Source organism: Sparus aurata, chromosome 7 (assembly GCF_900880675.1).
Source record: "Sparus aurata chromosome 7, fSpaAur1.1, whole genome shotgun sequence".
NCBI lineage: Eukaryota > Metazoa > Chordata > Actinopteri > Spariformes > Sparidae > Sparus > Sparus aurata.
Window position 1 is genome coordinate 9,640,951 of NC_044193.1, and position 24,969 is coordinate 9,665,919.

At 41.2% G+C, this 24,969-nt stretch overlaps 1 protein-coding gene across 2 annotated transcripts in view; it reads left to right on the forward strand.

The window, feature by feature from the left end:
* The window catches only part of LOC115585312 (metabotropic glutamate receptor 4), a 204,148-nt gene that overhangs the window by 130,159 nt on the left and 49,020 nt on the right, over nt 1-24,969 (forward strand). For both annotated transcript variants that reach the window (XM_030423609.1, XM_030423608.1), the window contains exon 3: nt 8,015-8,231. In XM_030423609.1, coding sequence (XP_030279469.1) covers nt 8,015-8,231 — 217 coding nt within the window. The remainder of the gene's footprint in view (nt 1-8,014; nt 8,232-24,969) is intronic.

Here is a 24,969-nt window from a genome sequence, read left to right on the forward strand (position 1 = left end):
TCAATGTATGGTTAAGTGTGTGTGGTACGGTGTAGTAGGAAGCCTATTGGTGGTGGTGAGGTTGAAGTCACGCAACTGTGATGGAGCTCATTTAAAGACTAATGCAGCTATTAAATTCTGGGCGATTGCATTAACGCTTCAGAAAACCATGAAAGGGGTGTCCATTTGCGAAGATTATCTTGCTGAACAAAACGTGTAAGTAACCTAAACTTGTGTTCGCCACAGAGATTATTTTCTGAAATGATCCGAAATCCAATTATAAAGTCCCGCTGGTTCTTTTTGTCTAGGGAACCAGGGTGATGCTAACTTCCGTGGTAGCCCATAGAAACTGTTTGACGATTATGAAGGACACGTGCCAGGTCAAAGACAATGCTGCTCAATGAAACAATTCTCAAAAGGCTGTTCGTCTGTTGTAGAGGAAATACGAGAGATTCATGCAGAGCTGTAAGCAGGGAATGTTGGCAAACACGAGTCGGGTGATACCTTGCAGAGAAGTTTGATCGCTGGCCCAGGCCTCTGTGTGGAGCTTGCATTGTTCACTCTAGTCTCACCATATTGATCTCAGTAACAATGGGTTGAAAGATCCCATTGCGCTTTATGACTCAGCAGATTGCTTCTGCAGTTAGTCACAGTGTCAAGCCAAGCTGTGGAGAGAGCAACCTTTTCTACTTGGCAGCAGTGAGGTGTCTTAATGACAAGAACACTGAAACTGTTGAGTAGCTGAATAAAAAAAGCCCATAAAAATTCTCTCCAACACAATAGTTTGATCAATCGGTATGCCAGGAGGAGCACTGTTTAACCAAATATACACTGCAGGGATTCACTGACTGGAGGACTTCACCTTGGAAACCATCCAGAGTTATATTTAGCTGCTTCTTAATTGAATGGTGAAGACTACACGGCGTGCCTGAAGGTGCTGACGAGTGTCAGCTATCTGGCTCTGTGGGACTCCCGCGAGAGCAAACGCAGTGTCTACATTTGCCTCTAACTGAACATGAAACATGAAATCAGCTGGAAAACTATAATTCTAATTACAAATTAGAAGCTACTGCACCGTTTTTGGGGATACTTGTAGAGTTTCGCTAAAGGATACTGACAGACGAAGGTGTTAAGAAATGACCCTTAACAAATCCCCACCCTACTTAGTTACTGTCACACTCGAAATTGTATTAATTTGTGAAAGAACTGGCCTTTAATCTTACTCAGAAGTAAAAAACTGTTGGACTGCTCATTTTTTACAAGCCATTATTAGGACTGTTCTCAGATTTTATGGACTGTAGAACCTAGATTCAGAGGCCGTATTGTTCCTCTAAACTCTGATATTGCATCTTGGATCCAATGCAGTGGTTGTATTGTTGCATGAATGGGGGATTTGTCTGATGTGGCCTGCAGTCCTATAAGATAACATAGAAAGCTAATCATACATTGGAAGTTACCTTAAGGTGCAACAAGCTAGTTAGCAAAGTCTAGCATATTAGGATGCAAAGGTTGCGTTAAAGCAGATAAACAAACAGTTTCGCTCTCATGTGTTTGACAAGGATCGTATCGCCGTGTTGGTTTTGGTCCCTGGAACCCTATAACTAATGTTTCTCCGTGTACATCCATTAAACTGACCAATCATGTTTTTGTTTTGTTTTTTTAAATATGCACACATGGCAGAAGTTATCCTTTCAAATACTTGTTTTAAGGTCCAAATCTGAAGCACAATTCATTGTTGAGTCTCATTGCCATCTCATCAGATACCGAGGTTTCGGGTTGGAGGCTGGCCCCAACCTACTTTTGACGAATTGGGAACAAGACTCAACGATCAACTATCTTACAAATCGAACCTTTAATATTATGAAGGGGTCTGTTTCAACTCAAAGCACATTTTGAAAGCTAGCCAAGTATTTTAGATCCCTCTACAACAGCTTCTCCAGATGAAGACTACATCACTGTATCATAAGTTACAGTGATGATACATTAATTTTAACTAATTAATTATGTCACCCTTATGTTGGTGTTCCAGGAAGAGCACCAACACAAGTCACAGAGCTATGACATCGCAACAGCGTGATTGGTCAGTCGCAACAATGGTCCTGGAACAACATTACTTATGATGATATCCAATGCAACCGCTCGCTGTAGACCCATGCACACACATAGAGGAATCCAGTACTGGACTGGCTCATTGTGCCAAGTTAAAGGTGCTACGTTATGATTGGACAAACTCTGTTTTGGGGGAGGGCTTTAGCAACATGTTTACAGCTAAATCTCATGTGCTGAGGACATGAAATACCACAACCTTTGGCTTTATGTCTCAAATGACTTACCTAATAACAATTTTAAATGAGATCTCAACACATCACACACAGTAACAGAAGTCCTGCTCACTGTCGCCACAGCGCATGAGTCCGTCCATGCAAAACTTTGTTTTCATACGGTTGACTTATTTGCAGGAAGTATTTACTGAAACATTTCCAGAGCTCCGATGGAAGCTTTTGATTTTTCTTCCCCAGGCAAATAGTACAGATGTATAATATTTCTGTACAGTTCTAATGAGCATCATTACTCCTGCATTGATGCAGTGCCAAATGAGCTCATTGAATTTTTAAAAAGGCACAGTTATTTAAAGCAAGTGATTTGAACATTAAATCTGCATCAGAAATCTGCTCGAGACTCACATCGCAGCTATTAAGCATATTTCCCAAGCCCATTAGCAATTAAATGGATAGTTCTGGGGTGAGAGATTGCAGATTAAAGTGCTTCTATAAACACAATGTATTGGTATACTCTGCGTGAAGTAATAGGGTCACACAGAGCTCAAATCGGAGGACAGGAAGCTCAGCTGCTTAAGTCCCGGCACTGAGCAGATGGTAGGAGCACACAGCATCACTGAAAATGAAGCCATGAGAACGTTTTTTTTTTTTTTTTTCTTAAACAACCTAAGATCTCCACCGCTGAATCTGGCTGCGAGTATAGTGAGCCATTCTGAATTCAGCTTCACAGTGCAGGCTTTAATACATCGAAACCCTCTGCCAAGATATTCTCTCCTTGCTTGCATACGGCACATTCTCCCTTCACAACACATCAAGCCTTTTATTTCTCCTCTCCCAATCCCTCCTTCTTTTGATTCTCTTGCGGGAGATCAGAGGCAGGCCTTTCGCTGCGGAATTTAATTTCTTGAGTCAATGCTAAGAAGTGACTGTGTTCTATTAGAGGAAGCGCGGTGTTCAGGACTATCGCTGTAGTCCAGCGAGCAGGAAATCTCGCCAACACAAACACGATAAGCTCTGCCTGTCCCGCGGTTCTTGACAGAATGCTGAAATTGTGTGATTGTTGCAGCAGTGAAAATCCCTCAGGTGAAAAAATACAACACAGGGTAGCTTTACTGCAGCTCCCACTTATTTGGCAGATACGGGCCCAACGCATCACGGCAGCACCCAGTATACATGACAGCAGAAATATTAGAAACCCCAAAGAAAAGCGATATTTATAATTGGGGTGCTAAACATTTACTTGGATATGACAGTTTAGCATAATTCTGATAACCAACATCAAAATCCACCTTTTCATTAGTAAGCGCGTGTATTCTGGCACGTAATCAGCAATACTTTTACCTTTTCTTCAAATTCCACAACGGAACTGAATTAACAACGCACATTATAACCTCCGACAAAGGATTCTGAACAGCTACATAACGGTCATGCATGTTTAGCCGGGAACTGTGATGATGTTGTCTTTGTGTTTTAAGGCTCAAAGACCGAGAACCGAGAACCATGTTTGGGGAGCCCGACTCTCGTGTATTTGTTGTGTTTTTCCAGCCCTGTTCTCGCAGTCAGCATCAAGTGGCATACATCATTTGATCCAGGAGAACATTTAGTGACAGCTTTTACATTTTTTTTGTCGGAGAATAGATGAATTTATTTCCTTTAATATCTACACAAATATCTGCATCTGACCATTTGTATTATAATATTCTCTGCATTTTCCAGTGAAAACAGGTATAATCCTATATCACTGACCAAGTAGATGTATCCAAAAGATTTCCATCCAAAATAGGGTTATTAAATCACAACAAAGAACACTGAAGCAAAGTGACTTCTATCAGAGAAATATATTATCCATGAACACACACACAACAAACCTTGCATCGCTTGTGTTCGCCACAGAGCCCCCAACTGCCCAAACAAGAGAAAACTGAGAAATTCCACTTTACATTAGTTTTTCAAGCATATGGGTAGGATTAGTGGTTTCAAAGCTGTTAAACATTTAAAAACAATAGCTATTTTTAGTGGCAGGCAGCTGTCTCAGTCTTTGAGGGTTAAAGCCCCTCCTGGAGGAGAGTTTATATAATGTTGACAGGTGCTATAATCAGAGAAAGCCCCATACATTCTTATATACGTACCTTATATTTTATTTATGAACATACTGCACTTACTTTGCAATGTTAACAAATACAAGCACATGCATCATGAGGTGTTGATTTATGTGCAAATGGGTAAAAGGCTAACTTTTCACTGTGCTGCTATGCGCCAGAATGTTGAAATAGTCTATAATGAGACATTGTTAACACCTTCCAAACACCTTTGCACAGCACTTCATATTCAGTCTGCTATATCCTGCCTCATGACGTCAAAGCAGTGTTAAAAACGAGAAAAAAAAAACACAGGATCACACTATTATTGCTACCAAGAGGGAGAGAACACAGATGTATGGGCAGAAAATGTCTGCCAACCATCAAGGCAGACGTAAAGTGAGCAAACCTGGGGGTCAGGTGCACCTTCAGTACGCTGCTCTCACCAGGTGTTAAATCAACAAGTCAGCTGAATGCTGCTAGTCCACAGGGTGCAGGCTCAACACATGCCAGAGACCCTGTCAAGGTCCGTTTTTCTTTGAGTGCATCCCGGAGGAACGTGTGCGCGAAGCATGTCAGCCTCCAACATCGATGTCATTCAGTGCTCACAGTTCATGAAGCAGCGCAATTTGCACAAGCGATTCTGGCTGAAAAACAAGATGAGCCAACGCAGGAGCGCTGTGCGGCCACGGCACGAAGTGACGGCCTGGCACGAGTGGAAGGCGTCAGTCCAGAGGGCTGACTAGCAACGCGCACACGGTCCATTAGCGCACACACAGATTTCCCCCCTTTTTTTCTGCCTTTTCTCTTTCAAAGGGAACTGAGCTAACGAGGCCTGCCTTTGACTGGCATGTTTGCCGTATCGCAAGTCATTACCTATAAAGCCGAGCCTTTCGCTGAAGCACCACTTTAAAATATTAAAATAACACGACACGGGAGGACATCTTCTTACATTCATTTATTACCCGCCGCGCACTTGCTGCTCCTTGTTCGGGCTTTACGCAGTGGATCCCTGTGGCAGAGAAGAGAGTCGGTGTTGAGTTACATGAGCTTGTTCGGGGGCTCTGAGGTCACGGGCATAGATTGAACAGCTGTGCTCCTCACACATGCTGCAGCGACAAGCAGGGGAGCACAGTAGTAGAGCGATCGGTGCAGTGCTGCAGCTGACTACATCAAAGGCCTCCGCTGTGGGAAGTGAGGCAGGGAGGAAGGGACGATAGCACTTCCACAGCGGTCTGTCTGCAGTTAGCGGAGCAAATGTTAGTGTAGTAGGGACTGTCGGTGGGTAGAGCTTGATGTAGCATTGCTGGATGTAAGTACGATAAAGGGTTGGGAAGGTAGCTTTCCCTCCAAAACATACCTTTTTTAAACATTTTCTAATTAACAAAAACCAGATATGTAAAGTCACACATCCTCCAGGCTGCAAGGAAACACTGTCGTTCTGACATGCGGCAGGTTTCAGAGGGTTTCCCAATGTCATATTCCGACAACGCATTCCTCCGTCTTCCCATAGAGACTCTTAAAGGTGACAATATTTGTGTGAATCCCCCAGAGCAACCAGAGGCGCCATGACAAACAGTATTTGGAAGAGGACTCATTCACGTGTCAGTCATCAGATGAAAAGGCGCTGTCAAAGTCATTTTTCTGATCCCGTTTTGATCTCACTGAGAGAGAGAGAGAGACAGAGAGAGAGAGAGAGAGAGAGAGAGAGAAAAAAAAAAATGTGCCATTCAAATTCAAATTTTAGCTTATTGCATTGGGGTGCTGTGAGTGTGAAAAATGGAAAATTTGAACTTGGCATAACTCCCATTTCTCGCCATTATGTCCTTTTGTTTGTGTATTCATATAAAGCTGCTGATGAAAGTGATGTTTGTTAACCTTTCTAATTGCTCAACAAATGGATTATTTAGCATTTCACTGAAATAATTATCAATTTAAGCTCAATTAGCTATACATTTTCCATTTATTAATGGAGGTTAATTGTTCTCAGCCACCTTGGCAGCCACTTTGGCAACACCCCCAGCAGTTATTTGGGGCTAAAAGGACCAGGACCCTCTTCAAATGTATGGGGAGAGAGCCAGAACTTGCTTGGCGCGTCAACAATGTACTGCATGTACAGAATCAGCAGTCAAATCTGATAAAAATGCTTGAAAAGATTTTGCCCCGCGACAAGGCATGAAACGACTTTTTCCCCATAGGTTATACTTCTACCTTCACATCACCAACTTCTTTCACGGCTCGGTGCAGGGCGGCCCTCAACAAATGCTCAAACAAATGCAATTTAATGTCTAATGTTTTAGTAACTTCGCCTTGCTCGGTGCTAATGCACCTGTGCATTAGAGTGATGTCTTCCTTTCCGATGCTCATTAGAGGTCATGAATCTTAACCGTGCTCTCCCCTCGACACAACAACACGACCGGCGTATATCTCTCTCGGTTCGGCTGCCATGAAGCAAACGATTGGCTTTCGGTGGGGGGGGGGAAGGGGCAGGATGAGTTTCATACAACAACCATCTCTGCCGTTACGTACTGTTCTATTCAATGCCCTAAGCGGTCTGTCTTTTCTCTTATGATGTCTCTGGTGTGACCTCTTCTAAGACAAGGAGTCTGCTTTAACAGCACACTGAAAGACGTTCAGTCACTGATTCACACGCAGTCAGAATCTATTCTGGTTTAAAGCAGCTGCCAATCTGCCTTCTACTGCCTGAATTTATCCACCATGGGGAATTGTGACAAAAAAAAAAAAAAAAAAGTGAAAAAAATTGCATCAGCATTAAAAGTGTGTCTATATTTGAAGTTAAACCATGAAACACATTATCGAGTGTCATAAAATCTGGTCAGTTAACTTCCTAACTGTGTGGCGCAGAAGCCGTAGGAATCCCACAGAAGTTATTACCGGCCATAAATCTGAAACAACTTGAGCAAGCAAAAGTTGAGATTACATACCAAGTAAGAGTTTCCCGCTGGAGGCAGTTTCCAAGACGACTTATGTTGTGAAACTAAGAATGGGAGTTAAACCTTTTATAACGGCGGCTTGCGAAGACAAGCAGAACTGGAAATAGCGCTTGTGTCGTCTAAAACAGATTTTTTTTTTCCTTTCAAAAAGAATATCAAAAGACCGTTAAAGAACATCTAAAACAGTTTCTGAATGTTCGACTTGTTTATCTTCCACCCTTTGAGATACCCCTCTTAATTTACCCTGACTGGGTTCAACGCTTATATAAACTGAACACAATAAGGTTGTGTTATATCTCCAGCTCTCCAGCCTTCCCCCCCCCCCCCCCCCCCCCCCCCCCATGTCTGACAAGAACACTGGGTATTATTGCTGCTTTGGAGGCAAATAATCTTTTGCATATATGTTTTTTCCAACACCGAACAAATCTCACATTATGTTAGTGACAAGTGTGAATTCATCAGCGGATTAGCGTTGAGCGACTGGTGTGGAAAACAACCCCTCAGAAAAGTATTGTGGCTACGCCTGTGATCACCAGGACTATTTAAAGCAGCGGCGTGCCAACTGGGAAGGGTGGATAGCGCGGAGGGAGGAGGCTTTAACCGATGTTAGGTGTCATATTATAATCACGCGTCCTCACATGCAACCTTTCCTGCTGTATAGATAATTAATGTGCACAAAGCATATTGTTCACAGTCCCCCTCTCTCTTTCTTCCTCTCTCGTAGATCCCTCAGGTGAGCTACGCCTCCACGGCCCCCGAGCTCAGCGACAACACCCGCTACGACTTCTTCTCCCGCGTGGTGCCCCCGGATACCTACCAGGCCCAGGCCATGGTGGACATCGTCAAAGCCATGCGCTGGAACTACGTCTCCACCGTGGCTTCTGAGGGGAACTACGGGGAGAGTGGCGTCGATGCGTTCATTCAAAAGTCTCGGGAGGACGGTGAGTTTCTCTACAGGCGTTCAGCCGAGCATCCCGGGGTTCATTTGCACGGATTTGAAAGTGGTTCTCGCTACAGTGCGCAAATCTCATTTTGTGAACCACTGGCAGGGTTCCTCTGTTACTGGTCGAGCCATTGGGACTCTGAAATATGTATTTTTTTAAACAACATCCAAAAATCAACTCAAACTATATTAACATATCCATTGATTTAGAGATTCGGGGATTTGTTTCATTTTGCTTTATGCTACATTTGATTTCACCTGAGAGTTATTTAGAAAGCTGCAGGATTACCGTAAAATGTTGGAATTTAAATCATGGCTTACATCTGATGAGCATAATATAAAAAAGGAGCTTATGGATTTTCTTTTGTACAAAACTATAAAGAGTGAAGCGGAAACAGGCTGTGGAAATAAACAAGCCAGGAAACAGGAGAAGTAAAAAGTACCCCAAAGTCATTGTTGAATAAAAATATAGATTTAATTAAAAAGTTTTACTTTGGCACAAGTTAAATATAATACGAGGAAAATCAAGTTATACATGTATTTTAAATGTATGCCTATTGTATACTATGGGTCGACCAATTATCTGTCAGGATGATTGACGGATCCAACATTTAACAGTTTTCTGATTATTGGATTTTTTCTTTTCTTTTTCCAGCCTGTAATCTGCAAAGTATCTAGTAACTAATGTTATCATATAAATGTAGCGGAGTAAAAAGTCACCTGTGAAGTATAAAGCAGCAGAAATTGGAAAAACTGAAGTTCTGTACAAGTAACTCAAGATTGTTGAGTTTTGAGTAAATCATCGCTGGCTGTTATGCTGTATCAATTCTTATTACTTGGAAGTCAAACCATGAAATGAATGCTATGTAGCTGAATGTGTAGATGGATACTAACTTGTAAATCCTGAGGGCCTGGTCAGTCAAACATTTGGGAAAGTAATATTTTGAAAAGATTTTGATTAAATTGAGAGATAGCATCAAAAAATGAGTCAAACATTGGCCCATTAACCACCAGCAAACTGGCAAACTGGGTGTGATTATTTTCCTGTGGCTTTGCATCGAGCTCCAAACTCTCCTTCCCAGGGAACACTCGTATCTGCTGCACAAGTGCATACAATATATGCAATTAAAGGGAATTAAATTTAATTATCAGATATTGGGAAGCTGTGACAATGGGGAAATTGAGACTGCGGAGCTACATAAGGAGCTGGCATCGTACAGTGTTGGAAATACAATCATTTTGGCACAGGAAGCTGCCGGCACACGCTCGGCCCGACCCCTGACCCCTTCTGAAGCAGAATGTAATCATTCCCGACATGTCCCGCCACTGCTTCCCTTTCTTTCCTGCCAGCTCTAAGCTGCTGCCCGTCACCAGTCGTCCTGGAGAGGCACCAGCGGCAGATTACCCCTGCTGAGCCCTCCAGCCTCTCCAGCTGAGCACCAAAACTATGGACTGTTTGCCACACAGTCTATAGGGGACTTAAAACCCAACACGACAATTCCACTATGATTTGAGCTTTTTTTTTTTTTGTTGAAAACATTCTTTCAATTTTTCCTCCTTCTTTTGAAGATAATGGTATTTAATGCTAATTGAGGCTTATGAATTTAAATATTTTTGCATGAGCCTCGGCTCTTTAGAGTTAACCAAACTCACATGAAAAGAGCAGATATGAAGGGGAGAAGAACCTCTGGGTGCTCGATGGCAGCAATGGACCCAACAGTCACGTAGAGGTCGGAACTATCCTTTAAACAGGCGGGTAGAGAACTGATACTCAAATCAATCCCCAACAGACAGGAATGTAACTTAAAAAAAAAAAAAAAAAAAGTTTAGATGTAACAGAAGTCAAACTAAATGTTAGTTTGAGTCTGATTCCTTCTACTTTTGCACGTCTTGCATATTCAATCTTTGCTCCATGGGAATAACAGAGTTTTAAAACAGAGGTAGGCGTCTGTGAGAGGTGGACGGGGAGTGAGCAACAGTTGGCTGTGAGGCATCAGAAGAAGAAAAGTCAGTGAAAGCAATTATTCTTTTTAAAACATCACAAACTAAACGAACAAACAAGAACAAGAGTGTTGATGACGGTCATGAGTTATGGATGAGAGGTGAAACGTCCAGCTGTAGCAAAAAATAAGACTTGTATTTCTCTCCAAAAGTTATTCAGAAACATTACTTTGCCTTCAGGGGTTGTAACTTCACAACACATTTTAATGACTGAATGCAACTTTTTTTTTTACATGAAGACTCAACCAGTCAGCTCACACCTGCTGCACTCCGATGTCTCTTTTCTTATGCTCGGATTGTCTCACCGAGCCGCGTGAAGAATCCCTGAAGGTCCCTCCTCTCCACTCTAATCGCAACCGTTCATTAAATCAAGCCCTAACGGAGTCGAGAATGCTTAAAGCCTCGCAAACTTCTTCTTTGTTCACCTGTGCTGTCTTCAGACACAAAGATCATACACTTTCTAAAAGGATTTTATCGCATTTAACGATGTCAATTCAGAGTCAAGTGTCCCACCTGAGGTCACACGTCAATTAGAAAATTCGGAAGACTGTCAAGAAAAGATAAACTATACTACTTCTGGGCTGAAATGTCTCAACACAAAAGGTCAATCATCTGTCTAAGGAGATTTGGTGTGGCTCCTTGAAGCCACGCACGACTGTATCCATTTAGGAAACCAGAGGAGGCACAAGGGAGAGAAGACTTTGGTTTTCTTTTGTCAAACTTTTTTGTTTTTCGAACACTTTCCTAAATTTCACTGTCACTCGATTTAACCACCTGCCAATAAAAAGACAGCGTCAGCCAAGAAAACCTGTCAACCACGCATGCAAAGTGATTGTCTCGAGACAAACACCGCACTCTTTTCACTGCCTCTCAATTGTAAACAAGAATCTAGACAAGTATCTGTCAAGTCGGTCCGCTGGCAGCTCCCTCAAACAACACCGACTATGAGCGATTTTTTTTTTTCGCTAAACATTTACGAACGCCTGCTTTTCTGCACGCCGTGGTCTCGCTTGATTCCCTCGTGCTCTCTCTCCAATTCAGGCTTTGATTGATTATACGAGAGAGACGCAGAGGACAAGCAGGCAGCTCTGTCAAAATCAAAGCCACAGGTATTTGGCTGCTAAATGGGTTCTGCAGTTATCTGCTCACATAATAAAACAGCCAGATCAGAAGTGGCCAAATGTTCTATCTCATTAACCAGCCAAAAGCCATACTGAGCAGCAGTCTCACCCACCTACTGTCAGTTCGGCCCCGTTTCTTTACTGTGCTCCTCTGTGTGTGAATGCAAACAGATCTTTAGCTGCGATTGGCAGATTTGGGTATGTTGAAGTACGATCCAAAATGCCACACATCCTCAGGCTTTGTTCTAAGATCTACACATTTACTTCTTTGAGAAAGCATTTCTGGTTCCAAGTCATGATATTGCTGTTATTGCCATTTGGTGCTTTACCTGTGTGTGTAGGTGTGTGTGTGTGTGTGTGTGTGTGTGTGTATGAAAACTGTTTGTGATACCAATTCTGACGGAGCAGCCAGTCGGGTCGCACTTTATTTCAGAGCACATGGATAAGCCGACCTTTGCATCAAATGGCCCATTTTGAAATTGGATAATCTTACTCACAAGATCCGTCACATCTGTAAGCACTCCCCCCCAAAAAAAAAATAAAAAATAAATAAATAAAAAATTAAAATATATTGCGATCATTTTGATAAAAGATGCAGTTGCCATATGATTTCACAGCTAGAGGGAATGATCATTTGTGCGGCAGGACGTTCTCAAGGCAGTGGCACATCATGGGACAGATGAAGTATTGGTTCTTAAATCTGCTGCCATTGGAAACGCCCACCAAGATGGTTGAAACTTGGAGTCTGTTTCCATAAATGTGATCAAAACAGTTTGTGTCCTATTTGAAAAAAAAAGTGCACGATAAAGAGAGCGACGCCTGCGAGCTAGTTCAGGCCGCACTCTCTTAACCACTCCACACTCATCAACCGAGCGCACCCTTGTCAGTTTGGCCCTTCCACCAACCCCAGCATCCACCTGTATGCTCCCACTGTGCGGTTTTAAGATGTTTTGCTCATCTATCCCTATATCGGAGCCCAGTAGCCAAACTCTAACCACGTTTTTCCTGCTGTAATAACATTAACAACAACTGTCTGACTGAGCTGCAGTCACGTAACAGCGAGAAGAATTTCAGTTTAATTTTTTGCGATTAGTTGTTCTCGAGGACATTGCCGCAGGGACGCTATGAACTCTAAAAGAAAACAGACCGCCCTGTTGACCCAGGGACCATATGCCTGTGATGTCCTGACATCAACACACAGCAGCTGGTGTTTCTGTGGCTTCGCTTCCATTTCCTTCACAGTCAACAGCCAGCGTCGCGCTCATAAGTGGACATTATATCTTTAATTTGGCCTTTTTTCTTCACAGCACCCCACAGTTTAACGGTTCTGTTTCAAGCTAGCTCGAGGATAATTTTAAAAGTCCATTTGCTTCCTGGCAAAAAAGGAAAAAGAATGGAAAAAATGAGTTTTTGATAATCAGCCCAACGTACAGGCTGATTGGTTTTAAAATTGCATTTTCAAGGGAGTGAACATCTTCGAGACGTACATGTAGAGGTGTTTTTTTTCGGGGAGGGAGGTTGTGTGACATGCTAGATGACATAAGGACCTGCTGGTGAATCTGATATCGTTTGAACAGGGCTCACTGGGCTTTCATGCGGAAACTGAATTAAACTGGAGGCTCACACAGTATTTGATCAGACCGGCTGGACCTGGAGTGTCTGTACTGTGGAGCGCTAACAGTTTGACACCGGGCTAGTCGATATCTCAGAGGAGGTCGCAAATAACCTTTAGTGTTTCTGTGAGAGCAAGCGTGAACTCCGGATGAAAGAGAATTACAATTCGAGAAAAATCAAGTGGGACTGGTGTGGATCCACTTAGACACCGTCTTGTGTCCCTTAAGTCTAGAACCGGGTTAGGAAGAGCTGAAATATTTCTTTGAATGACGGCGCTTTGAAAATGAAATGTGACAGTTATTTGCTCCCCCTGAAAATGCAGCGTACTTGTAGTTATCAGTAAAAACATGTCACCGTGAATGTTCAAACTCAACAATGAAGAAAAATGTGCTCTTGAGAGCTCAGATAATCCAGACGCCTTTTCTAAAACCAGCCAGATTTCCTTAATCACGTACGAGGCTCTTACTCAACTGTAACACCTTTCTCTGAATCTGTTCTTCGGCAGTGACAAATCAAAGGATAACAAAACAGAGATGCATTAGCTGCAACATTAGAATGATGTTGTGTGAGTCAAATCATCGTCTTCATTTTTATCCAGCTGAGCTTTTCAAGAGATTATATTTCCGAATGCTGCCTTCAACTCTCGTTCCTTCGACCTCAGTGTTTATCTTGGATGAGAAATAACCGCGTTTTCCGCGAATGTACTCCTTTGGATGTTTTGTCGGGAGGTGTAGGGGTTTTGTGTCATTCTAAACACACAGATGACAACTTTATTTTTTACTTTTTGTGGCATGATCAGCAACCCTCCGGAAGGGTGGGAATTTTGGCAAGCTTCTCCACCTTTTCTCTTCTTTTTGTAGGAATCTCTGGATTTGTTTTGACTGCAAAGCAACAAGTCAGTTAACCTTGCACCGACTACTTAGAGAAAAGTAATCTGAGCGCTAAAGTCATAGAGATTCAGCCTCTGGGGACGATGAATAGGTGAACCAAATTTGAAGGCAATTTAACTAAAACTACAATAGTTGTCTTTTGGTAGCGCTAAATAAAAGTCAGGAGGCTTCACCCTCTTTATTACATTCCATACATTCATAATATATTTCCCTGTTATTTTAGGACACATGATATATTTCTAGATACTTTAAAATATCCTCAAAAGCATTTCATGTACGCTAGGACTGGACAACAAATCAAATGGCACAAAATCAATATTGTAGTGATGACTACTGGCACTTTTTGATAAGTAATCATCACTAATAGAAATTGTGGATAGAATAACTTGGTGGGTAAAGACACATTAGAACAAGTACAACAGTCAGTTGAGTTCAGAAAATAAAATCACTTCACTGAAATGCAGCCTTTAAAAACACCGGCGCAATATCAAACCACGATTTATAGTCTCATATCACTATATGGCTATAATATCAATATAATGCCCAGCCCTTTCTCAAACTGCACCATAATATGGTCAGAGAAAGAAAGCTTGTTTATTTTGACTGGAAGGCGACACAGCAGCTCCAGTGAAGGATGAAGATGCAGAGGAGGGAAGACAGGCGTAAATGTTTAATGCTGGACCACGCATAGAGAACCTGTTTGTGTCGGTCTCCAAAGTGTGTCAGGCCTCCTATGTTTGGGCATGCTGAATAGTGTCAACATCAGGGCAGTCTTAAAAAAGGGTAACGCGTCAGGCGTCATTTCATCCGCAGCTGCCGGACTGTCACCGAAACGTTCCACGCTCGAGACGCAGAGCGGCATTTTTCCTTCGGGGGTCATTCCCATCGTATAACAAACATCTTTCACACCACCCCTCGGGATTAAAGCTGGAGTGCCATTATGGAAAATGATTACAAGAAAAGCGCCTCATTTTTTTTTTCTCTCCAGTATGAGGTCTAGCTGTTGTCACCCTTGAAAAGCAAGACCGTCCTTGATGCACAAGTCTTTTCTGCCTCAGTAGATTTCTCTCTGTTTATTCTTTTTCTCTGTAAAGCCGCTCTGCCTCCAGTGTCCTTATTAGAGAGTGTACGGTCCTCTGCCGTAATGGAGGCTGACACTCCATGTCATTTTATTCTCACCTTGTGAAAAGTAGTGTGATTTTTAAATTTTTTTTTCCTCCAGTGGATATTGCGCACTTACCTCATGTATCCCTGTATGTTACGAATCCAGCTGATTTTTACAGAGTTAGATTAAATCATTGGAAGAATATGTCTCAGGCAGACGTATGAAACGAAAACCCCCGAACATCTGTAAGACCATTTTTAGCTTTGTTTTCTTGTTGTGCTCTCGTTTTTTTCCAAATCTGCGCTGTGACAAATTGCCATCTAAGATTTGTTAGGTGGATAATTTTAGATCGCAATTAATACGATTTTTTTCTTTTTTTTCTTTTTTGTGAATGACAGTTGCAGCAGAGGAGGAGGAGGAGGAGGAGGAGGAGACGCAGGGCAAACATAGCACACAGCATCCCAGGGATGACAGGGAGATTATGCAAATGTTAGAAATGAGGGGTTGTGTACCTGCAACCCTTTGTCATGAGGGAAATGTCAAGAGGAATTATTTGAATACTCATTAACCTGAAACATCTAGTGGAAAATGTCGTCGGAAGAAGAGTTTCTGCTTATATCTAAACGAAAAAGTTTAGCGTGGACAATGCAAACAGGATATTACTTGTTATGTAAATACACCGCCGACAAGCTTACTGTGTAATTAATTGTTTTCATGTGTACAGTCTTATTCTTCCGCGATGAAAGTAATTAAGAGAACATCCCGGACAATTCAATAAGTAAGTTAATAGCATTATGCAAATGTGTGGCTTCCTGCTTAATGCACTTTCTTGTTCTAATTATACTTCATGTGAAAGAAAAAAGAGAAGGAAGGAAACTAGGGAAGGAAAGAAGAGCGGGAGAGAGGCAAAGTGGGAGTTCACGTCCCCTCGGCTGGACGTGTCAGACACAGGAAGTCCCTGTCAGAGCTCAGGCAGCTGCTCCCTCCGCTTCAGGCCTCATTGAGCCCTGATGGATGCCGCGTCGAGCTTCTGAGGGTTAAAAGAGACTTTAGCTGAATTCACTCTGTGCAAGCACCTGTATCCTGGGTATTATCCCCAGCACTGTTCACCTGCCGACATCATTCATACTACCGATGCGGCCACCGAGTAGCAAAAGGACACCGGGTAGAGCGGCGCGCGATGTGGGAAAAATGGCTGTATATTTGCTGAGGCCGCAGAGCAGCGCACGTGTTCACCAGCTATGCGTTACTGATGGAACAAAAGAACCTAGAAATGTAAAAATTCAGACAAGTGCGTCATAACAATAGCAAATATATAAACTGGGACGAAGCATTTTTGCAGGATACATATTTAACCTGTGTTTTGGCTCTAACGAAATAGAAAACAAGTCCTTTACAAAGCCCGGACAATGAGACTTGATTGAATTTCCTCTATCTCCACTTCTCTTCCCACTGTTGTGCCGCCCTGCCCGTTCAACACTTTTCTATCTTCCTGTTGTTCATTACCTTTGTTTGATTAGCAATTTGCGCCTCTCCGCAAAAAGGCTTTCATATCTCCAGAACTGTCACCGCCATGTTTCCAAGTGTCGCTTTATGATCCTTTCAGCCACCTGGAAACCCGGTTGCTCAGACAGTTTGAGAATCAATGAAGGATTTCAGCCGCAGGTGTGCAGAGACAGAGCGATTGTCAGGACTCTGCCACGGATCCGCTATTTGCATAATGTGCTTTATCTCATCGTGTCACAGAGACGGGCCGACGCGGCATGACAGAATTTCTCCAAACTCACCAATCAAAACGCTCAAATCTGTGGCTGTGGTTTTTCTATCTTTAAACTTCCTCAGATATTCTATCTAATCCGTGTTTTGGATTAAATATTGGGTTACAATCTTTTGACATGTGATTAAAAGAAGATTAGGTAATCTGCGAAATGGAAAGAATTTGATTCTCTGTGTTCGTAGTTAAAGAAAGAACCTGCAATTTCCCTGAAGAAACTCAAATTGTTCCTTCTTGTATTTAACCTGATCCACTCTGAGGCCAGGAGTTGCAGACCGCTATTTTGGCACAATAACAATCTGACAACAGGGAGCGCTCATCTGAGGATTGTTCATTACTGTATCTCGGAGAAGCTGTAGGCCCTGCACAGCTGGTCTGGCCTCTGCAGGAGACTGTCCTGGGGCCTGCCAGGAGCTATATTAAAGGTGAAGACGCTTTATCACAAAATAGATGAACCTTCGGGTAGCTGGACGCGCCGCAGCTTAGGGGGCATCCGTGAAACCTTGGAGCAGACCGATGGTGCAGCACATGTTTGAAACTACATGTGTACGTCTGTTACATGTACTTTATAAAAAAACATTTCTTAGTACAAAATGTGTTATGTCTAGCAAACTGAGCAGAAGCCCCTAGAAGTGTTTTTCTCCTCTTTTTATTCATAGAATCGAAGTCTCCGAATTGGCTTTTTTATCTCCATACTTACAGTGTAACAGTTTTTTGGAGCATCCTCATTTTCTGTGGGAAAAGAGGCCTAATTGCAAGTGTAAATGCCTGTTATCTGCACAATTTTAAAATGTTAACTTTGAAGGTTACAGGGTTCTCACTACGTACGAGATATGAAACTGACTGAACAGTAAATACCTGCTGAGAGGACCGAAACGATCAATTATTGTCATTATTATTCTTTCGGCAGATCAAAGTTCAAATCGCTTGTTGTATGCTACTAACAGTCCAAAACACATAGACATTCACTTTAGTGCTTTTTTTGACAAAGAAAAGCGTCAGTTCTATCACAACAAGCTATTTTGTTCATCAACTAACTGATTTGTTCAATCAATCGGCAGAAAACATTTTTGCTAACCACTGATATGTTCACATTTTTATGTGTCATAAATAGGCTACCATATTGACAGTTTGACAATTTGTGTGATATCATGTTCACATTACATGTTTATGACCTAAATACCACATCAGGAGTTGGAGGCGATGGTGATGGATTTAGGCGAGAGGTTTTCCAAGCCAGTGACCACAGTTCAAGTCTGTGTTTCAGCATGTGTGAATCCAATGGACATTTTTGAGCAGAGCTGGGGACAATTTCCAGCCATGTTTGTGGATACAGAAAACCAATTTTCTTTTATGGGAAGTCGAGACATCTCCAGCCCTGTTCGTGCACAGAATCAAGGTTTTTTAAGACAAAACATGATGTTTTCTGAGCCCTAACCAAGTGGTTTTGTGCCTAACCCTAATCAGACTGTAAGCAAAGTGTTGCCACAACATACAATTGAAGAATAACCTAAAGAAACATGAAGTTGCAACATAAAGAAGTGTAAAGTTTCAACATATCTGTGATTTGCAGAAACTTTCATTGCCAACATTTATTCTGGCAATTTGGTTGTTTAATGAGTTGAAGCGATATGGTCCAATATGATCAACAAACAAGTAAGAAACACTTTGCATCTTACAGTTATTTATACCAATATGAGCAAGGCCGTATTAAGCCAGGTTGTACTGTGACTGACGGAGTAAACACCACTGTACCATTTATACTGCCACAGCTCTTTGTCTGGGACCACACAGAACCTGCTGCTGTCAGTATCAGCAAGTCACGATGAAGAATGCCAGCGACACCAAGAAGCTATTTATCACACCTGAGGCGCTGATAAAGAAACTACAGTGATATGCCAGGGAACAAAAAAAAAAAGAGATTCAAATCCAGAATGCCAGCTATTATTTCACTCATCTGCTGCCAGAAACACATGCTAGCTACGAAGGTGAAATATCGAGCCTGGCAGTCGAACATCAGATGTAGTTGCAGGAAAGTTTTCAGCAGCCCTTTTTTGACAACGTGGGAATGTGCACCTCAAGACCTGCTTCACCCACGCCTGATCAGGCAGCGGCGTTAATGTTTTCTTTGCCTCACAAGTGGAAGCGGTACACTTGAAACTCCCCAGCTAAGGTTTAACAACATTTGTTATCTAAAGAGTTTTGCTACGTGGATTCTCCTTGGCAAGAGGAAAGTCCCATAGTTGTCAGGTGAGTCATTTCAACGCAGTGCAGAAAAGCTAATTTCACAGCGCTTAGAGGCTCGTCTTTGATTTACAAATCATCTGCGCTGAGAAGGAAAATGTCACTCAGTCATTCTGAAATCTAATTTATAGTTGCCCGAGAACCTGTTGTCATGCACGCTTTTCTTTTTTTTTTAGATTCAGGATGTGAACAGACAACATGCTCTCCAGCAAACTGCTCAGCGGTCGACGCTGACACGAAGTTACTATTCTCTCCTCGAGAATTCAAAAACATATTGTCATATTTTCTTTATATGGAGTGTGTATCCTCGGGTCAAATTGCCACATTTGGACCAAAAAAAGATTCCTATTAACAGAGTTCAGAACTTCACTGCCACTGAAAAATGGGACACTGTTGGATTTCAGGAGCTCCTGCCGACGCAGACGAATCATTTGTGCTTACACCACTGAGCTGAAATAATGGTTTCTAATGTGATGTCATGGTCGTCAATAACAAAAGTGCTTCCGCTGCGTTCAGCAACAATGCTTCAAAGTCTAGTTCTGAAGAAACATTTGTACTGAACAGCTGTTTTTATGTTTGTGTTTATTTTACCCAGTCTGGCTGATTGATTATTATTACTGAAGTTCCTAATAGACAAAATCTGGTCTCATTCTTGCAAATGCACATTTTCAACTAAATTGTGATTTTTTTTAACATGGTACTGCACATGATAAACACAAAAACAACATGATAACACGGAGATATAAGGATAGTGTGTGTTACCCATTCAATTAATAGAAGAGGAATCAATTTTATCAGTGATTTTAGTCAAAATGGTTCAGTTATTTTTTTGCTTGAACCACTCAAGTTCATAATTTTTTTTAATGTTTTAATTTTTTTTGGATCAAAATGATAATGTGCTTTCACTAAGAACTACACAGCGGGGGAAAATCACTGCATATTTACAATACAGCATGTACCAACTTGAGGGAACAGCGTGGGATTAATTACTGTACAAAATAGCACTACTGTCACCGCTGCCCTCTTGCCCTCCATGAGCTTCCCTTGCACCGTGGGGATAAATTGCAGAGTAGGTCCATTTCCCCTTCCAGGACTTACAGTGTGCTGATATCAGAGAGCAGAGTTGCTGACAGATGTACTAGCAGGACTGGTTGCCATTCGGCTTAAGAAAATAACCATGCCAACAAATACTTTCAGTTGATCCATCAACTTTGAGGCCGGAGTGTAGCTGCGGCGCTTCCACCCTGTCTTGTGCTCACATATGCTCTCACAGATTGTTAGCGGAGTCATCAATACAAGCTTGAGTGGATCATTTTTTTCTATCAGGGACTGAAGATTGGACCCATGCAGTTCATAATGCTGCATTTAAGAGCCGGACCAGAGTGTAGTGCCTGTTGGGGCTCTGTAATTGTTTCATCACTCCCTTTTTTTACTTTAGTTACGATGAAGACAAGTCATTGGATCTCAAATTACCTCAGCTCTTCTGTCAAAAGTAATACCAGTAGCCATGCCAACAACATATTCCCATTCTTTTCTTTCTTTTTCTTTTTATTAAATGATGCAACACAAGACAGATGGGAGACATGATAGGAAAGACACAAAAAAGCAAATGGGTACATTGCATTGATTGTTGAAGGTGTTGAAAGGCGGTTTGTATGTGTGTGTGTGTGTGTGTATAACTGGGATGGCTTGAAGGGAAAGTGCAAGAATCATAAAGTGAGCAGAGGGAAAAGAAAGGAAAATAAATAAATAATTAGAATAAAAAAGGGGATCTTCATTCTTCTACTTCCTGCCCCTTGTGCCACGTGATGCTGACCAATGTATTCCAATTCTAAATATATCGGGTTTAACATTTCTTGCACCTCGGCAGCGCTGAACGAACTACTGTAACAAACAGTTCACATGGGAGGTAATTAAGTCACTAATGCTGTTAGACGGCAAGATAACATTCATTCAGCTGTGGCAGTTTATCCTGAAGCAGTTAGAACCAAACATTTGACGCTAACACGTGAAAATGTGCCCTTTAAATGCTTAATGGTTTAATAATGTCATGGTAAATTATTGATAGAGCCACCCAGAAGCTTCTAGTAAAAAAAAGAATAATAAGGCAGAAGAGTTGCAGCTGGCTTAGGGCTGAGTAACATATAGATACCATATTATTATCAGGATTCAATATATAATCTTTAATTTTTAATATCATTATCTCGTGACATGTCGTAAGTGCTGTCTTTTCCTGGTTTTAAAGTCTTCATGAGAGTGAGGTGATGTCATTTTCTGAACTTAGCAGATTATTCTGCCTGTTCTAATACTCCCTTACGTCTTTACCCATTTAGTCATCATATCCACATTATTGATGATTATTTTTCAAAATCTCATTGTGTGCATATACCAATATTTATCCCTTTAACATTTTTGCAAAATCAATTGAGGGTTTTGTAAAAAAAAAAAAAAAAGTGTGATATTTAATTTTGCTATTAAAAAGTGCGATTGAGGAAATTCCCATATCAAGATAAGTATCATAAACCATTATATAGTAAATATTATCTTAAGGCCATTATGCCCAGACCTAACCTGACTGAATTAATACTGGATTTACAATGCAATATCATCTGGAACTGATGTCATTGGTTTATGACTTGGCAGTCCACTACCCTCTCCTCCACCTCCCTACATGGAAGTCAGGTAATAGACATGCTATGTGAACTTGAAATGACACGTTTTGAAGAATGTCAAAACGGCAACCAGCCTATGACATTTACAATTCTGAAAATATCTATGGTTTACAGAAACTACTAAGATCTTACCCCGGCAACTAGGCTGCTTCGTCTCACCAAGTCTAAGCACACCATGGCGTCACCCATTGGTTTATGGAGGTTTTAAAGTCTTGAGTTTGGCATTCTGGCAGTTGCCATCCTGTTTTGGACCATATTAGGACAAGAGCATGGAGCTGGGGACGATTCTGACTGGATCTGATTGAGACCTGATGAGACACCATGTTAGCTACTACGTAGCCATGCCCTAAAACACACCTTGCTTTATCGTCCATCTCACTCTAAATCTCGAAACTGCGGTAAAAAGTCAAGTGAAAAGTAGGATAATTTTTTTGAAAAGCGTACATATAATTTGACTTTTTAAAAAAAAAAATAGAACTCCTGCATGGGCTTCACTTTTCAGACCTGGAAGCTCAGTCCATATTTTAATCAGTAGATGTGCCTCACTGGTATGTGAATCAGCACACCAAGAACGCCAATGGAGCCCCTCACATTTGTGTAATGCAGGAGGTTTCGCCCACTCAGTCCCCTTTGCCAGCCTCACTGGCAGTTGAACATGCAAAACAACCTGCCTTTGACTCAGGCATTACTCACAATTTAACCTCTTTCTCGTCTTCCGGATTGTAAAACATTAACTCTAATTTGTTAAACAGTGCTAGTTCGGGTAATATATAATCAGTGATGATCCCGATGATGAAGATGATTGGAGAACACACTGCGTGTTTTGGCATTTTTAAATAGAGATGGTGGCATACTTATTCTACAGAAAACATGTTTGGTAGGAAGATGCACAACAGTAATCCCAGCCTTATTTAATCTGATCTAATTTCACACATCGCCATGCAGATGTCTTTCTTATTAAGATCACAGCATCGTCCCCATGAGTACATTTGAAACCCATTATAAGAGACTGAAACAGCAAGCTAGAAAATTGCCTCCTATCATTTTGTTTCATCTTATGCTTCTTTGATACCAAAATACTCATAGCACCACCACTTACTGTCAATAACATAGCAAAAAACAGGTCACAGAGGAAGTATCAGAGAAGCAACGGGGGAAAACGGCAGTGTGGAGACAAGAGTATTGTCACATCTCCCCGGGAGAATTAAGGGTTTATTTCACCCAACCAGAGTTATTGTTGGAGCAGTGGAAAGACTAATCAAGATAGTTTTAGCGTGTCTCATTTTTGTTTGTTTTTTTTCTGTTTAGTTTGAATGAAGTATGTTTGACAATGATAAAATTACTGTTTCTGCAAATGGACTCTGGTGGCTTTGACAAGTGGCTGTTTCTGGTTCATCCAGAAGGTTCTTACTCTCTAATAAAAAGCTCCATCTCTGCAGGGATCCTTTCAATAACAATGTTAGACACTTAGAATAACAATCTCAGCCTGTCAGTGGTAAAAACAAGCACTTTAGTGGACATTCTTTGATGGTTTGCAATTGCCCACGGGGGAAACTTTGGAGACGTTTTAATGGCTGACAGCTGTAACGGTTTTGCTGGATTCTGAACCAATTTCAAAAGTAGTCGTCACCATTAGTCACTTCGACACAACATATGAAGAAAAAAAAAAGTTGCTCTTTGACATGAGCCAATAATATAGATGTCCAAATTGACTTTGTTATTCTCAAACCTAAATTGTAGGAAGACATTTAGCAGGATGATGAACTGGTGTAGTAATATTGCCACGCTTATTACATTCAGAATTCAAGACTTACTGCATCACCGTCCTGCTACTAATAATGGTAAAGCGCACCCTTGTTAAAGATATACACACATTAGCAACAATTAAAAACATACGTTAAGTTTGTGTTCATGATGTCGGCTAATTAACTTCAAAATAGAAGAAATAAAACAAGCTGTTTCAAGCGTTAATTGGTTTCCTTAGAGCTTTTTATCGGGTCTGACTAATAGCAAAACAATCACTTCAGTAAACTCCTTTATGTACAATAATGTAACCATGTTTATTACTCCAGCAAGAAGGCGAAACCTGAGTAATTACCCATCAACAGAGACGAATTCTACAGTCAACTTAAGCTGTCTGGAGATTTTCATCACATAACTGTCTCGGTACTATATATCTATAACTACTGATATCTTTGCTCTGTTATTGCTGGAAGTCAGATTGGTGCGTAACATGTTTGAATTACCACAAACGTTGCCCACATGTTTGATTTGAGCTACCTTGTATAGTCTTTTTCCATGATTGGGTAACAATCCTTTGTTTGTGTGGTAAAATTAATTCAAACTGCCATCAATCATCCGATTTGCAACAAAATTTTGGTCAAGTCCATGATTAATACAACATAAACACAAATTGGTTAATGCAAATCAATACAGCTACTAAGATGATAATCAACTGGATTGCTTAGTTGGAAATACTGTCATACAACGATCCCTTACCATTATGTTACATGGAAACTTGGATGCACTGGTAAAGTATGTTCATCTGTTCACTTATTAAAAAAGTACTATGCAATACTTTATTAATCTTATCATACCTCATGTCTCAATGTCTTCAAATGCAATGTATACAGAAGCGGAGTTAAATGCAGTTTCTTATTGTGATTTCATTTGAGGAAGTTGTAGTGATATTGCTGCTGTTGCTGCATATTAAAAAAGCTCCTCTTTATACTGATTTAAGATTCAAAACACATTTTGCCGAAACTCAAATATAACATTGTGGATTCTTACGGAATGAACTCTGCGAAGTTGTTTCAGTTGTTTTGTTAAGCAGACTCCAGTGGTCTTCTGGGTTGTGTGTAGTACTAATTTGAGTAAATATCGCTCAGATTTTTTTCAGAAACACTGACGATGTGGCTCCATATTCATGCCTTTCATTCTTCTCATATTTTCCATTCTGTTTTTTTCTGAGTGATGAAGCCAAATACCCCTTTTCAATATAATACAGACAAATTCAAAAGCACTGCAATGTGCAGCCTCAAAATGCACCTCAGAATAGATTGAAAGCAAAAACTCAATAAAAAACTGAGCTTTTTCAATAAGGTCATTTATATTGCATTGTGGTTTATGACTAGGATGACTGAGAACCTTCATCAACATCTTTCGATGTTATTGCATTTCATTACATATTACAGGTCTTTCTATTTTCCTAGTCTCTCAGTATACAGTGTGTCTAATCTGCTCGGGGTTTTTGTTTACATTGGCAGAACGAAGGCAGACAGAGGTGGTGTGTTTCTGCGCTGCACAGTGATATCC